The following is a 17,423-nucleotide window of genomic DNA, read 5'->3' as shown; positions in this document are numbered from 1 at the left end:
ATTTTATTTCTTTCTTTTTAGAGAGGAGAAGGGAGGGAGAAAGAGAGGGAGAGAAACATCACTGTGTGGTTGCCTCTCGCACACCCCCAACTGGGGACCTGGCGTGCAACCCAGGCATGTGCCCTGACTGGGAATCGAACCAGCGACCCTTTGGTTCACAGGCCAACGTTCAATCCACTGAGCCACAATAGCCAGGGCGAAACCTGTATGATTTAATTAACCAATGTTGCCTCAATAAATTCAATTTTAAAAAAGTCAATAAATAAAATAAGACACACACATAGATATATAAAAAATTTTGATATGATTTTAGACATTTAAGACTCCTTACCTCAGAGCTTGCTACAACCTTAGAAATTATCTAGTCCAATGCTCTACTTCCGTTAAAGAAAAAAAAAAAACTGACTAAAACCCTAAGACAAAAGGTGACTTTTTCAAGGTTAACTAGTAAATGAGAGACAGAGGAAGAACTAGGACTAGTTGAGTCAGAAGGAAGAGGCAGGTACCACTACTATACATGGTACAAGCAAAAAGAATGCGGAAACTTAAAAGCACATGCTCGACAAACTCCTGCAGGAGCCCGGGCTCTAGCTCTCCCACGGAGCAGCCCGCCTGCCCTGGGCCTTGCTGGGCACAGAGCAGGTTGTCACGAGAGATGAAGCTCTTTCCTGCAGTGCGTCACTTGTCCATGGGGAAAGTGGATGGGATGCAGGCGCATTCAACCAGCCACAAGCCAATAGGGTGATGACCGGGGGAGGGCCGGCCGGAGAAGCATGTTCTGGAGCCCAGCTGCTTGGGAAGTCTGCATGCCAACACCTGGGTCTGCTGGAGACCCCACGTGCAGCCCGCCCTCTGAGCCAGCTCAGCCCTGGCCCGTGGGCTCCTCGCACAGCTCCCCAAGGGGCTGAAGGTGGGAAGTGGGGGTGCGACTCGCCAGGACAGACCAGCAGACTGAGGTCTGGTGCCCTTTCCACTTGGGTGTAGACACGATGTTATGAGGGGGATCCCTGAAAACTGGAATTTATAAAACATTGTGTATTTATTTTCACATGTTTAACTTCAGTCACCTTCAAAGTTCTCTCCATTTGATACAATACACCTATCGAAATGCTTTTCCCACTGCTCAGAGCAGTTTTTGAACTCGTCAGTTTTGATGCCTTTTAGTGCTTCTGCTGTTTTTGTTTCACCTCTTCCACATCGGCACAATGTTTCCCTTCGTGGGCTTTTTTCATCCAGGGAAATGAAAAAGTCGCTCAGGGCAAGATGGAGTGAGTTGGGTGTGGCAGGGAGGTTCATGCCGTTTTTGGTCGAAAACTGCTGAACACTCAGTGCCGTGAGGTCAGGTGCATCCATTAATCACCCATCATGAAATGGGCAAACGTGTTCAAAGAATCTTCACAAAAATTCACTGAAGCAGAACGCAGCCTCTCACAACAGCACCAGCTGGTACACTGATGCAGATGGGTTCCTAGAACACTCACCTAATGGGGGAAGCCTGTACTACAAGGAGCCCACCGCCCTCCAGAAGATAATTCCGATTTTGGGGTCCCCCCTCATATAGCATCCATCCCTGTACAAGATAAATCCCTGAACTGAAGCACTGCTTTAATCTTACATCTATACTTCTGCTTGAGTATTTTTCAGACTTGGACATTTGAATGCTCATTACTTCTAGTGTTCCCATTCTCATGGTCTCTTGGTCATGTGTGCCCACTTGCAGGGCCCCACATGGGGACTACAGCGCGACCAGTTTGCAGTCAGTGAAAGATGACGTGTTCATTAACATTTTTGACGAAGTCCAATACGACGTCTCGGAGGTGAGTTCACAGGTTTCGTAGCCTCTCTCCCCTATAGAAGACATGAACCCATTTTCCATCTTTGCTGTATTTTAAATGTCTGAGACTTGACATGTATAAAGGGGGAGAGGGAGAAGGGAAAAAGAAGTAGCTTTTTTATTTTCAATTGTGTGTCTGCTGTGTTCCAGAAATTATACCCAGTGTTTTCATACACATTTTCTTATTTAATTCTAAAATAATGCTTTGAGGTAGCTTGTTAAATATCTAATCTATTAATGACAAACGTGAGGGTCAGACTTTCCTTGGGCCACAAAACCATCAAGCATCTGAACCAGAATGTGTCTCTAGGCCCGTCTAACCTAAGCTCAAATCCTCCTGCTTTCCTAATGCAGAATTCACTCACTGAGTGTCAGGGGTTCTTAAACAATTATTACTACCCTCCCCTTCTTTAGGATGACCGGGAAAGAGGAAGTGGAATCCATACGCGTATCGAGAGACACTGGTTGGGATGTGTGAAAATTCCATTTAGCACGATCTATTTCCAAGCAAGGGTAAGCACCTTACATAGAACTCTATGGGGAGAAGGGAGCTGCTCTATCCATTTCCCGGAAGAGCTTTCTTTGTGGGTATGTATTGCCAACATGGAGCAAATCCGCATGCAAAGCCCCCCTTGGAAACATAAAAGCCACCATAAAAAACCACTGATTTTCGGTCATGTTTGCACCACTTATTAGACATCTGTCTTCCTTAGAGTTAGTTGTTCATGTGTGACCTCCAGTCTGGGAATTTTTTAAACAGTTGAATAGAAGTGAAGGAGAAGGTGGAAGCTTGTCAAAGTGACAAAGTGGAATGGACAGATGCTTGAAAGTAACTTGAAGAAAACAGGACACCGGGCAGCCCATTTAATCCAATGCATTTCATGAATGTTTCTAGCGTCCTTGTTATTTTGAACATGAAAGATGATTAGTGGAGACTCGCTCAGCTACAATACCCTTCTTCAGAATTCAGCAATTTTCCTAAAGGAATCCATTAGATTAACAGCTCCTGAGTGACCCACTGCCTCCAGCCCAGGGCAGTTAAAGATTCAGAAATGGCTGTAACACACCCGTATTCAGTCCATGGCAACAGGAGGCTTGGAACCACCAGACTGGGGCTCATGTCACACAGCTAAGGAAGGAACGGGTTAGTTCCACATGCAACGAGCACATAGAGCCACACCGCCTGGGCCACCGAGTCTCCAGCAGGGCCAAGGCCAAGGCCAAAACTCGACTCTGAGAGGCTTGGATGGGTTGGAATCTCAAAGGCCATTGGGAATGGCCATCCTCCCTGGATGAAAGGGACAGTCTGTGGGCAATGCTACAGTGACAGGCTTCCAAAATAATTCATGTTTCCCTCTTTGAATAAATTTTTAAATAAAAAAAGTTTTAAGCACATCACTTTGCAACTGGAATTGCCCATGTTATGGGCCTCTGCTGAGTTTCTCCTATGGAAGGGCACTCAGAAGAAATCACTCCAAATGCCTTCTTGATAAATGAATCTCCTCGACTCTATGCAGGAAATGGCCATGCCTCCCCAGAAGGCATAGACACGGAGAATTTAAGCTCTTTCTAGACACAAACGCCACTGAAAACTGAAATGAAAATTTCAATTCTATACCTTCAGATTCCAGCCCTGAAGAGTGTTGTAGCACTAACCAGTCTTTAATAAACAGCGTTGCTTTGACTATGCAAGACTTACGAGTTCTGTGTTTCTGAAGTTCTGTGTAAGTCGCCTGCAATCCGTTCAGCCCGCATTCATGGAGTATCTGCTGTGTATACAAAACAACACCGCTGTGTACGAGGGAAGGGTGACACAGAAGGGAGGGAAATACAAGTTCTCTTTGCTGAGCGCAATTATCCGAGAGAAGATGGTGGTTAGGGTACAGCTCTAATGTATGACAGAATGTGTCAGTGTAACAGATGAGAGAAACTATGTGAGGCTGGAGGAGCTGACGAAATAATTCACGAAGGTGAGAACAATTGACCTGAAACTTGAAAAATCATTAAAATTCTGAAAAGTGGAGACGGGAGGCTGGGGCATTCCAGAAAAGAGGCTTAGCTGCTATCCCACACCTACTGAGCAGTTAACCATGCGCCAGGCATTTTTCTTAGTGTCTTACATTTATTAATGCATTCAGTGCCCACAGCTACCCCGCGAAGCAGGTACTATTGCTGTCTCCTTTTTACAAGTGTGTGAATTGAGACACTTTCGGAGTTTAGTTTAGGACGTGGACTCAGGCTACCTAGCGCTAGTATCAACTTGCGTAAGTAGTCCACAGCCTGCCAACCGGAGAAAAGAAGGTGGCAGAAAAGAGCCCTTTCTGTGAGCGCCTCGGGAGACCGGGCGAGGAAGATGGGGCGGACCTCGGATGGCAGCCCGGGCAGCCTTTACTGAATTCGTTTGGAAAATGACCAGGATGTTGACAAGCCGTCTTTCCTTCACAGATCGATGGAACGTTTAAAATAGATATCCCCCCGGTTCTCCTGGGCTACAGTAAGGAGCGAAGCGTGACGGCGGAGCGGGGCTTTGACTCTCTCCAAAGCCTGAGCGAGGGCTCCTACATCACCCTGTTCATCACCATCGAGCCTCAGCTGGCTCCCGGGGAGCCGGTCCGAGAAAAGGTAAGTCTGTCTGCCCTTCGGAATCATGTCTGATGCTGCCGAAGCACGGGAGATGCTTGCCAGGCCACGCTTCTGTAAACCTGGACCTCACAGCGTAAGCAGGGGCGTCCTTCCTCGGGCGGCGTCCACGGAGTTCTTGTTCGGTTTGAGCAGGACGGCGGGGAGAGCGCAGCAGTGCGGGTCTGTATTTCCATTGCGCCAGTAGTTACGTCCATCAGCAACGTCAACTTTTAGGCAACGCGGGACGAATATAAACACGCTCCCCTTTCAGGAGAATTTTCTCAGTGGGAAGAGGAAATACGCCCAACTAGAAGAGCAGACGCCTCTTTCTCTTGGACATCCTTTGGCAGGCACACAGACATGCGTGTGCGTGGCGGGCCTCACACCCCTGGCCGTGGGGCGCATTGCAGCGATTCAGAGGATTGTGAGGCCAGGGGACCTTCAGGCGTCACCTCACTTCGTTTCAGTGCCTTCAGGCAGAAACGGATCTGTGCACAAGCGCTTTTAAACGGCTCTAGAAAAAAGAGCGTCCTCGCTATTTGTGAGTGACTGTCCTCCGCCCCCGCCCCTTTCTCAGTCAGGAGGCGCCCTGTTAGTGTGACACGCTTGTGCCCCACCCTCATTGGGCTGGGGAGAAAATATTGACCGTGACCTCTTATTACGAGTACAGTGATCCCTCACTTATCGCGGGTATTACGTTCTAGACACCCCCCCACCCCGCGATAGGTGAAAATCCGCGAAGTAGGAACCTTACATTTATTTAGTATTTAGTGTACAGTACCGCAAAATCCCACGATTTAGCGAAAAATCCACAATAAATAATTAAACATAATATTTTTAAAACTCCCGCGATACAGTGAGGCCACGATAAGCGAACCGCGGTATAGAGAGGGACCACGTAATAACAACCACCGCCAACACATACGGAGTTCTTCCTCTGTCCTGAGCACTACGGCTGGTTGTTGACATACATTCTCTCCTCTGACACTCCCAGCTGCCTTGTAAGGGGGTCTCCCACTCAGGGATGAGGAAATGAAGCCCAACTCATCCCGGCTCACCCTGGCTCTCCCAGGCAGTAAATGGCACAGCCAACAGTTAAACGTCTGTCTGACTCTAAATTGTATATATTCCACAGATTTTTACTGAGCAGCTTCTGTGTGACAGGTGCTTTGTAGACATTGGGGATACAACAGCCTAGAAAAGCAAATAAAAATTCTTTGGAGCTTACAGTCACGTGCACGCCCAAATTGCTGATGACTAAGCTATACTGCATAGATTGTTATGCTGAGTCTTTATCCACCGTAATTAGACTCAGAGGGAGGTTTTTCTTTTTAATGTGCACATACCTCTCTTTTTGGATTACAATTTGGTTACAGGGGACATAAAGCCTTATTGGAAAAACAAACCTACTGAGATTCCAATTAATCTTACATGCTAGCCTTTGTCACTAAAGCTGTGACAAATATGTTCTCTAGAAAGCTTGTTAGAATATATGCGTTTTGAAATATTTTAGAAAAAGAAACATTCAGAGTGTTTTTGTTCCTGTGTAAACTCGAGAGCAAGCCAACAGGCACGTTTACACAGAAGAATGCCCCCAGACAAAAGAAGTTCTCGCAGTTGCTATGTATTCTTAACAGAAGAGAAAGCAGTCAGCCAGCGCCCCATCTGCAGGTGAGCTTCCGAACCCTGTGAAAGCCGCCTGTCCGGGGCTGTGGCTGAAAGGAGGAAGTCGGAGACTCCCTGCGCCTTGCCTGGTCCAGGGGCAGTGACCTCCTATCACAGAATGTTCAAGAGGCCCCCGGGGCTCTGAAACAGAGTTCCCAGGCCTTGCAGCCTTCTCTCCTCGAAGCTGATAACTAGGCTGTCCCTGTGGCCTTTGGTAGCATTTCACTGCCCCGTTGTGGCTGTAGGAAGCATTTCTCCTAGACCTCTAAAAACAAGGCCTCAGAACCCCCTAGGAGCCCAGATTCTTGGATGCTTTTTGATAAGGAAGGCATGTCCTCATGCACAGAGGGTAGGAATGTTTCTCAGGCTCCCCCTGCACATTATTCAGGGAAGAGCCGTCGTCGTCGGCAGCCGTCCGTCTCGAGAGACGATGGTGTAGCTTCTTAAGAGTCTATCTGCACCGCCGAGAATGGCTGTGCAGTCCGACTCGGGAGTGACATGGTATCTGTCTCCTCCCATGTTGAATCGACATCTTGTGATGACGCTGAAGCTACAGAGCCTGGGCAGGGTAATATGGAGGGTCTGCTGTTGCCCATGCAGCAGACCCCCCCTCTCTTCGCAGCTGAAGGGTCCAAGGGAAAGACGGAGTCGATACAGCTTGGGTTCAGGTGCGCCGCAGGAGTTGCCGGTGTTGACTACAACGTCAAACCGCCTTAGGGACTCCGGCTCCGGATTTTCTGTCGGGGTTTACTCCCTTAGCCTTTCCCCTGAAGAGGTATGCCGCAAGGCAGCGGAGGTTTTTTGGAGTCAGAGTTTTCCTTCTCTGATGTACCCTGACTGGAAGATCGAACCAGCGACACTTAGCTCGCAGGCCTAAGTGTCTTCAGGGAAGAGCAGCTCCCCTTAAAATAATAGGCACCCAGACCTGGAACTGTTTTTCCACTTACAGCAACCTCCAGGATTAGCAGATTAGTCTCTCCACCATCATTATGGTGCCATTCCATGTGATTTTTTTTAAAGGTGTTTGTTTACTCATGGAATTTTATAAAAACTCAGTAGCAAAGCTTGAAATTATTATTCTTACATCCCCTACTGTATATACTGTATTGGTAAAAAAAAAAAAAGTTTTTGAAAATATTCTTTCTGTTAATAAAGTCTTCCTCTTGTTTCTCTTTTTTTGTTCTTGCCTCTGAGAGATGAGTGAGATGCTTAAAAAGGTACCAAGTGCTTTGACGATTCGTGTTTTGACCATTCATCAGTGAGCAGTTACTAGGCTTTCATCAGCTGCGTTTGTGCTTTGCCACCTTATGGAATGTGCTGGGCCCTGACATTTGTGTGTGTGTCCCCTTAGCAGTGAACTACAGACATCTGTAGTCCCACAAAGAATGCGCAGCTTTGTCTTTTGGCCCATTTCATTATGGCAGAAGGATTCTTGTTTAGCTTGGACTCTAGGAAGCCGTAGGTCTGAATGTCACCTGCATGCTGGGAGCTACCACCTGCGTTTTCACGTTCATAACACTCATGAGCAGCTTCTTACCAAGGCAGTGTGTCTGTGACAAATATTTCTGATCAGCTGAGCTGTCACAATGTAGGTGGTAGGTATTCAAAGGAAGGATAAACCCATTCAGCTTCCTGTAAGTGTTTACATTAACGCGGAGGTTAAGGAATCAAGCCAGTAAAGAATCTTCCGAATCTCACGTTGAATCAGATTGTGAATTTGTCAGTTCTACCTTAATTGGTTTCATGCTAAATGACCCGAATTCATTTAACATGGAGGTTTTGCTTGGCACTACTTAGATTACCAGCATAGTGTGCTACTCCTTAAATTACTGGTTCACGCCATGAAATGGCATCCCAGTGACCTAAATAAGGTATTAATGACCACTGATACTTATTAACCGTTTACCTTGTACATGCTCCATGCAGAAAAGAACCAAGAATGAGTCAAACATGGGCCCTGCTCTCAAGCAGCACTGAAATCAATACAGGACATCCAGGTCCAAGTGGCACAAAAAGTTTGACACACTTTTTTCAACTTGGAAGGCCACTAGCATGATTCGAGATTGTTATTCTTTCTGGGCAATGCCTAGAGCTGCCTCTCTTTGGTGTTCCCTCAGCACATCATAAGTATCCCCATAGAAATTCCGGTCACCTGAGTGCTTATTAACATTCTCCTCTGGACTAGAAGTTCCCTGGGGGGACTGTTTCATATGCATTTAGCTGGAGTACCTACCTGGAACCTTGTAGACGCTCAGAAACATTTTTCAAATAATTGGATGAATGAATGCATTTAAAGGAAACGGGGATGAAGTGTCACTGGGTGCTTTTTTTCGTAAAATTTTTTCTAAAATTATCATTATTTCTGGCCTGGCAGTTCTACTGTAGGAGTCTGTGATACACCCCTACCAAAGCCTTATAAGCTCACCCTTTTCATTCATTTATGTTCATCATTAACGCACTGGGTAGCTACCATGTCTTGGCACCGTGCTGAGTTGTAGGTGGTTACGATGGTGATGTTAAGATTTCAATGTCAGGGGGCCATCCCATGAGAATAATAAACTGGCTTTTGGAGATGCCTCTATCCCAAATTTCTCAGGTACAGAAGTCAAATTAGAAACAGAAGCCATGGTCTAGCTCCAAGATAAGAGAAGTCAAAAACAATTAGAGTATTTGCAATTCTAGTTGAAGTCATAAAAAGCAATGTGACATTTTTCATTCACTCAGCAATACTTGTTAAACACTTACTCTGTGCTAGGTAGTATTCTTGGTACTGGAGATAAAAACTGAGATCAAAACAAGATCCCTGACTTCAGGAAACTTACTCTGTGGAGAAGACAGAGAAAAGAAACTTATCGTATATCAGTGATTTTTAAATGCTAAAAAAAAAAACAAAAGAGAGATGAGGGATATCAGAGAATGAGGGGGAAAGCTGGGTACATTTTCCTTCTCGCAAAGAAAGCCATAAAAACAACATTAAAAAATTTTCAAGCACTGCCTAGAATAAATTCTACTTAAAAATTTATTTCTCTAATGAAATTTTACTTGTGCTTGTCTTGAAATCCCTTGAAGTATAAGCAACAATGCACATATTTTTATACAGAGCAACAAAAGTCTTATAAAAGCATTTCAAGAACTGTTTGTCTTCATGCTATTTTTAGCAATAGCTTGAGGGGGGAAGGCAATTGAAATTTGTTCTGTTTCATCTGCTTTGAGTTACTTTTAAAAGTCTGGGAACTCGTAGCTCATCTCCGATCAGAGAACCACTTCAAATAACTGTTACACATTTGACGTTCCTAGCTTGGCTTGCTTTTTCCTTGAGAGCCATTCTTATTATTTATTACATCAATTATGGATTTGAGACGTTTTAATACATCCATATACACCTGTAAATTTATTGTCCATTTAATATGAGTCGCTTAAGCCCTGCATTCGAGATTTCAGACCTCTGAGCCCTTGTTCCATCTAAAATCAACATCAAAATACACAGCCTAAAACTTGCTTGGTCTCATCCATCAGAATTAGCAGATCGTAGCTTAAGTTTCATATAGGCTATTTCATTAATCCTGTACCGCTGCTTGCCTGTTGACTACTTTCTTTCCATCCTGTTTAAATAGACTTTAAGTATTTAATGAATCCATCTAATTTTAAGGGCATAAATAGAATGAAAGCTTCGGGGACACCAGGGCAGGACGGTGTCGGAAGGGGTCCCTTAACCCTGCTTCCTGGAGCGCACATGTATCCATAGCGCACGCCGACTGGGCGACCTAAACAAGCAGTACTGCGTCTCCTGCAGCCATGTATAAACTCCGTGGGGCCTTTCTTTTTTGCAGTTTGATTCTCAGGAAGATGAGAAATTGCTTCAAGCCGCGGAGAAGTTTCAAGCTGAATGTGCCTTAAAGTTTCCAAATCGCCCGTGCCTGACGACGGTGACGGATGTGAGCGGGAAGAGCGTCTTCGTCACGCGTTACCTGAAGTCTTTGAACCCTGCCCAGGAGCTGCTGCACGCTTATCCCGGCAACGCACAGGCCACGGCAGTAAGTGCTTCACAGCCAACCAGGGTTGGCCCTAAGTGTCTTAAAATTTCAATATACTGCCGTCTGAATCATCGTATTTCCTAGCGTATACTGTAAAAAGTACAGCGACATCGTTCGCGGTTAAAGTAATGATTAACACATTGTCAGAACCACGAGGCTTACGTTCTTTAGAAAAGTTTGAAGGTACCAGAGAGGACGATAATTCTTGGTTCATTCTTTCAACAATGATTGAGTGCTTCCTCTCCCCTGACACTGTGTGGGGGTGCTGGAAAGTTAATATTTGGGTGATGCGCTGCACCTTCACGGCGTCTCGCATAAACATGTCTTCGTTACGCGTTCTCCATAACTTCGCTAGGGTTGGAACCCGGGCCTCGGACTTCAGAGCTCGCGCACACCCTACTGTACCAAGGTGACTATTCCGTATTATACTTCATGTTAGAAGAAGCACCATCATCGTCATCATCATCATCGGCAGCCGTCCGTCTCGAGAGACGATGGTGTAGCTTCTTAAGAGTCTATCTGCACTGCCGAGAATGGCTGTGCAGTCCGACTCGGGAGTGACACGGTATATGTCTCCTCCCATGTTGAATCGACATCTTGCGATGACGCTGGAGTGTCCTCTCCAGTGAAGCTGAAGCTACAGAGCCTGGGCAGGGTGATATGGAGGGTCTGCTGTTGCCCATGCAGCAGACCCCCCCTCTCTTCGCAGCTGAAGGGTCCAAGGGAAAGACGGAGTCAATACAGCTTGGCTTCAGGTGCGCCGCAGGAGTTGCCGGTGTTGACTACAACGTCAAACCGCCTTAGGGACTCCGGCTCCGGATTTTCTGTCGGGGTTTACTCCCTTAGCCTTTCCCCTGAAGAGGTGTGCCGCAAGGCAGCGGAGGTTTTTTGGAGTCAGACTTTTCCTTCTCTGATGTGCCCTGACTGGAAGATCGAACCAGCGACACTTAGCTCGCAGGCCGACGCTCAATCCACTGAGCCAAACTAGCCAGGGACAAGAAGAAGCACCACTGAACTCAAATTCAGCAAAAGGGGTTTCCAGTATTTGAGTTCTGTGGGTGGATGCCATCACCACAGAGCACATCCACGCGCGCGCGCGCACCTGTCCCCACGGGCACAGCGCCGCGCGCACGCTCGTCACGACCTTCTGCAGGAGCAGAAGCCACCGACGTGACGCCGGCTACTCCTCCGGGAGCACCTAACCCCAACCGCCTTTCGAGAGTGGCCACGTTAGGGAGCAATTGCTGCCAATAAGTTAGTAATAGAGTAATTTAGGAACAGGATAATAATATACCTATTCGCAGATATAAGTATATTAAAGAAACCATGTTCCACACCTCATTTACATTTTTTATTGATCGATTTTTATTGGAAAACCATAAAGGGACTTCTCTTGTCTCTGGTGTAGCAGAAGTGCAGAAAACTTCTCTCAGTACAGAACCTTCAAGACTGATTAACAAAATATGTAAAACATTTTAAAAATCGTGGCTGAAATAGGAGGAGACAGAAAACAGCCAGAGCAAGATTCCAGACAGGCGAGGGCTTGAAAGAGTGTCTGCCCCGAGGGCGCCCCGTGATTCCTGGCGCTGGCTTTCCCTGGCCGAGGCAGCAGAGAGCACGCGGGCTGGAGCAGGGGAAAGGCCTGACTAGAGGCTCCCCTGCCATTGGGACTCCTGAAGGGGAAATACCGGCCCTGCAGGAGAGTCCTGCCTGCCTCCGCCCTGACTCTGGATGGAAGAGAACGCAGGCATAGTCTCTCAGGGAATTCCTCATCGCAAAGCTGTATTTACTCACATTTAGTGCTGGAATTTACAGGGCCGGTATGACTCCCATCCCCACCCCCACCCCCAAAACTTCAGCCAAAAATTTAATTGGAAGTATTCCCTGTTGGTAATGGCCCTAGGTCCCAGTCAGAAACAAACAAATCCTTCTAGAAGAACACCCTTTAAGCTCAGCCTCCAAAAACTTCCACAGAAAAAAGTTCCAAGCAACACGAGCAGATAAAAGCATCGGTGAAGAAGTCAGTCACTAGGAAGAAGGTAAGAGTCCGCAGAAACAACAAACTACAGAATCTGGCCACAAAGACGACAGATATTAGAATGATCCGATTCAGAATGTAAAACAGGTAAGTTTAATAAGTTTCAGAAATCTAGGGAATTGAATATATAACAAAAGACCAATCAACTATCAGAATTGGCAGACACGTGTTAAAAGCACACTTGTAGAAATAAAAGATTGTATAGTTAAAGTTAAAAATTAAACAGGTTAAGCAAACCATTCAATACAGTTCAATACAGAGTTAAGTTACATTCAGTTAAATGCAGAGAGAATTAGTGAACTGGAATACACATACCAAGAAATTACTTGGTATATAGCACAGACATAGAAAAAATATAAAGGAACAGTTAAGAGACACAGAGAATGGAGGAAAGAGGACCAAACTGTGTATAAAAGAAGAAAAGCAATATTCAAGGAGAAAGAGCTGAGAATTTTCGAGATTTGATTATTGACAGCAATCCTCTGATTCAGGAAACCCAGCAAATCCTGAGCAAGATAAATAAAAAGAAATGAATATCTAGGAATGTCAGCGGGAACTACAAAGACAAGAATGATCTGCAAAGCAGCTCACGAGAAAACAGATTATCTACAAAAGAAAGTGGTTAGACCAGTAGACTTTTCAGCTGCACAAATGAAAGCCAGGAAAGGAAGAGTATCTTCCAAAGATTGAAAGAAAATAGCCCTCACACAAATACTTTATATCCAGTGAAACTATCTTTCCTACAAACATTGGGAGAATTTACAGCCAGAAGATCCTCACTTAAGGAATTCCTTAAAAATATACTTCAAAGAGAAGGAAGACTCTCAGAAAAATTCTAGATGCAACACATAACGTTAGGTTTTGTTTTTTTAAAGGAGATTTATGAGGAAATCTAAAAAAGCATTGTTTTCATAGCAATAACAGTAGTAACGTGGGTGGAAAATCAGGATAGAATAAAAAATCCTGGAGAAAAATGCATATGTCAGGACAGGATTAGTAAAGTTGTTTTCCAATTTATCCCCTTTGCCCTCCTGCTCCTCCCTCACCCCCCTTTCCCTCAGGCAGTCGCCATGCTATTATCTGTGTCTGTTTGGGTGTGTTTGTTCGTTTGTTTTTGCTTAATCTCTTCATCTTTTTCACTACCACCACCCCCACAGCTGCCAGTCTGCTCTCTGTATCTATGTTTGTCTCTATTTTGTTTGCTAGTTGAATTTGCTCATTAGATTCCACATATAAGTGAAATCTGACCTGCTTATTTCACTTAGCGCCCAAGCTGTTGCAAAATGTAACACCCTCATACAAGTATTTTCCAAGATGAGGACAAAGATATTTAGTCACTTTTTAATTCAAGTGAAATTTTCATGTTGAAGTTTTTACATTAACCACTTAAAAAAATAAGAAAAGTGAATACTGTAACTTCCAAACTAGCAGCAAAAGAAAGGAAGAAAGAAAGAAGGAAAGAGAGAAAGAGAGAGAGAAAGAGAGAGAAGGGAGTGGGGAGAGGGAAAATATAGAGAAAAACTGCAAGAAATAAAAAAGCACAGAACAAAGTAGTGAAAATAGTCTAAATATTTACCAATAATCACAATCAAACCTCAGGGATTAGCTTTCCAGTTAAAAGACCAAGTGTTAAAATAGATTTCCAGTTTTTAGTGGAACTTGATGAGCTGATTCTAATAATTTATGTGGCGGTGCCAAGTGCCCAAAATAGCCAAGACAATCCTGAAGAGTAAGAACTCGGTGGGAAGACTTGCCGGACCATATACACCCTGACTGCTGACGTGACCATGGTAATTACGGTACAATGGCATCTACACTCGGATAACTAAGAGGAAAATAAAAGAGAACAGACACTCCAGAACAGATCCACTCCAATATGACCTACTCAAACCTGATATATGACAAAGCTGGCAGTGGAGATTAGTAACAGAGGAATGGGCTGTTACATAAATTGTACCAGGATCATTGATTTTTCACGTGAAAAAATAAAAATAAATTCCTCCTTCACATCATTCAATTGCAGAGAGATTGAAGACTTAAATATGAAAGGCATTTCTATCTACGAGTATATGACCTGAGATAGAAAGTGTTTCTTAAACAAGACAAAAAAGCACAAACTATAAAAAGAATGATAGCCCTGGCTGGTGTGGTTCAGTGGGTTAAGCGCTGGCCTGGGAACCAGGGAGTTGCCAGTTCGATTCCCAGTCAGGCCATATGCCTGGGTTGCAGGCCAGGTCCCCAGTTGGGGGCATGTGAGAGGCAACCACACATTGATGTTTCTCTCCCTCTCTTTCTCCCTCCTTTCCCCTTCTTCTAAGAATAAATAAATGAAATATTTTTTAAAAAATGATCAATTTAATCACATTAAAACCGAGAACTTGCCCTGACTGGTGTGGAGCAGTGGGTTGGACATCATCCTGCAAAAGGAAGGGTCTCTGGTTTCGATTCCTGGTAAAGGCACAGGCCCGGGGTTTGGGCCAGACACCTCATTGGGGACATATGAAAGGCAGCCAATTGATGATGCTCTTTGCACATCAATATAAATTATCAATTTAAGAATATGCAAAATAGAAATTCACAGAAGTGGAAACATAAAAGGCCATATGAAAAGATGCTCAACCTTCTTATAAATTACATAAATCTGAGTTATAACTGTAATGGTGCCCTGACCTTGGTGTCTAAGTACTATTGGCCCCTCAAGGAAGCAGGGCTCCTTGGGGAAACGTCTGTCTTCAGGACGGAGCTAGAGGAAGCACAGGGTGATCGTGACAAGTGTCGCTATACCGGAGTGAAGAAGTGGGGAGGGAAAACGGTAGGACGTTTCAGAGACAGCGGAGCCTGTTTCTTCATCTGCAGAAAATGGGTGATGACAATGACCCGGGACCGTCTCCCCAGGGCGTTTGGCAGGGATTAACCGGGCCGATGGTAATACAATGCTTGGGAAGCCCTTGGTGAGCACTCGGTGCCTTTTGTACGCAGGAAGGTTTGTGATACATGAAGCTTTCTTGCAGGAAAGGAGGCTGAGAATCCAGCTTTCGATTTATGAGAAATTATTTTGTGACAGCTAATTTTGTCTACACAGGAGCTGGTGGCTCGGTACGTGTCACTGATTCCGTTCTTGCCCGACACGGTCTCGTTCGCCGGGCTCTGTGACCTGTGGAGCACATCGGACGTAAGTAGTTCTTCCTCGCGGACTCACTTCTCAGAATGTTAGCTAAGTGGCTTGCGTAATTTTAAATTACAACATGCATTAGTCATTATAGAAATCTACTGGGCCATCTGTTGAGTAGGCTGAGCTGAATTCTGACATTTTTTTTTATTTTCTTTCTGGATCAATCTGCCCAAAGATCAACAGTTTAAAAAAATAGTTATTTGCACAAATAAATTAAAAAACAAACGCTTTAGATGTCTTAATGCTGACTTACCCTCCTAGTATTGCCTTATTGATATCTCAGTTTTATTCATTAAAAAAAATCAAAGCTACATCCTCTATCGCATTTGGAAGTTGTATATTCCTTAATTAACTTATAGACTTTTTAAGGCATGCCACGTCATTATTCATTCACTATGAGTTCCTTGGCTGCCTGCCACAGATCAGACATGGTACTAGGTTCTGGCCGTTGGCAGAAGCCTGGCCTTGGCCCTCAAGAGCTTACAGGCCATGTGCCACATGATTTCCAGCTGGACCTCTGGTAGGATGGAACAAACCCACGTCACTGGTATTCCTTCTGTTTCTGGATCTCGTGTTGTATGTACTGGGTTTGCATAAAGTTAAAATATATGTGAGAACTCCCTTTGAAGGATGGCTCTAAACCAAAAAAATTGAAGTGCACTTTAAATTTTTTGTTCCCCAACGTATTTTGGCAACATAACGTTGACAATTTTACAGATAAAAATTTTCACCACCTGGAGGCATCTATAAGATACACAAAAAATAGTCCACGTGCTTGCTCTAGAGCCTGGCGGGCTCCACCATCCCCTGGGCATTACCGCACCCCTCTGCGCCCCCACTTCTCCTCAAAGGTTTGTTCTCGGATTAAATGCAATGTGTTTAAAACACCTTTGGGGGCAGAGTGGGGGAGATATATATGAATAGGGGGAGCACACATGACTTTTCGGGCAGGGAAAATACTCTGTAAGACACTATAATGATGGATGCATGTCATTATACATTTGTCCAAACCCACAGACTGTACACCACCAAGAGTGAAACGTGATGTGAACTTTGGGTGATTATGATGTGTCAATGCAGGTTTATCAATTGTAACAAAGGTACCTGCCTATCTGGTGGGAGGTGTTGACGGGGAGGCTGTGCATGTGTTGGGGCAGGGGTTATATGGGAAATCTCTGTACCTCCTTCCCGACTTTGCTGTGAACCTACTTGCTCTAAAAGACAGACGTTAGCCCTGACCAGGTAACTCGCTTGGTTAGAGCATCATCCTGCTACTCCAAGGTTGCAGGTTCGAGCCCCTGTCAGGGCACATACGAGAAGCAACCAATGAGTGCATGAATAACTGGAACAACAAATCGATGTTCCTCTCTCCCCCCTTCCTCCCTCTCTCTAAAATCAATGAATAAAAAATTTTAAAATTACTGATAACTTTAAAAAATATACTTTAAAAAAGTGTTTGGCACATAGTAAGCTGTCATACATAAAGTCAAAATGAAATGTAAAACTTTTTAATTTGCACCCCCCCCCACAAAGTATTAATTGATTCTAAAAATCCATGTCTTCAATGTCAGAGATTGCACCATGTCCGCTAAAAGTGCTTTAAAAAAAAATTAATTAAAACATAGTATTAAAAGTTTGGGAACGATTTTAAAGATAGGTCATATACTTTAAGGCACTAATTTTAACACCGACTTTTAAAAAATCCTGTACAGCTAACCCGGAATGAAGCCATCGGCCACTGTAACATAACATAATTCTTTTCTTTTTGTCAGAAATTTCTGGACCTCCTGGCAGGAGATGAAGAAGAACACGCAGTCTTACTCTGTAATTACTTTCTCTCCCTGGGTAAAAAGGCCTGGCTGGTGATGGGCAATGCTATTCCCGAGGTAAGACCCGTGGGTGGCCTCACAGCATTGTTATGCTCCAGATCATGAACAGGACTGATTTTAATAACTATGTTTTGAGTTGTAAGGCAGTGGCCCAGAGATTCCATAAGAGCAGGGAGAACCAGCGATAAGACAGGAAATGGTTTTCAGTGGTACCCGAGTACCGTCGTCG

The 17,423-nt window shown here is 44.6% G+C and overlaps 1 protein-coding gene across 2 annotated transcripts in view; it reads left to right on the top strand.

Annotated features, from left to right (window-relative positions):
* Positions 1-17,423, top strand: part of CC2D2A (coiled-coil and C2 domain containing 2A) — an 83,394-nt gene that overhangs the window by 57,614 nt on the left and 8,357 nt on the right. The window contains exons 24-30 of one of the 2 annotated variants that reach the window (XM_090267059.1): positions 1,721-1,817; positions 2,249-2,347; positions 4,280-4,456; positions 7,318-7,338; positions 9,952-10,155; positions 15,276-15,365; positions 17,138-17,251. In XM_090267059.1, the coding sequence (XP_090123185.1) occupies positions 1,721-1,817; positions 2,249-2,347; positions 4,280-4,456; positions 7,318-7,338; positions 9,952-10,155; positions 15,276-15,365; positions 17,138-17,251 (802 nt within the window). The remainder of the gene's footprint in view (positions 1-1,720; positions 1,818-2,248; positions 2,348-4,279; positions 4,457-7,317; positions 7,339-9,951; positions 10,156-15,275; positions 15,366-17,137; positions 17,252-17,423) is intronic. The other variant, XM_090267060.1, reaches the window with a different exon arrangement.

The sequence above is a fragment of the Furipterus horrens genome, unplaced genomic scaffold (genome assembly GCF_987537825.1).
Source record: "Furipterus horrens unplaced genomic scaffold, mFurHor1.1.pri manual_scaffold_2, whole genome shotgun sequence".
Taxonomy (NCBI): domain Eukaryota; kingdom Metazoa; phylum Chordata; class Mammalia; order Chiroptera; family Furipteridae; genus Furipterus; species Furipterus horrens.
The sequence above is the reverse complement of the archived record's forward strand: the minus strand, read 5'-3'. Positions and strand labels throughout refer to the sequence as shown.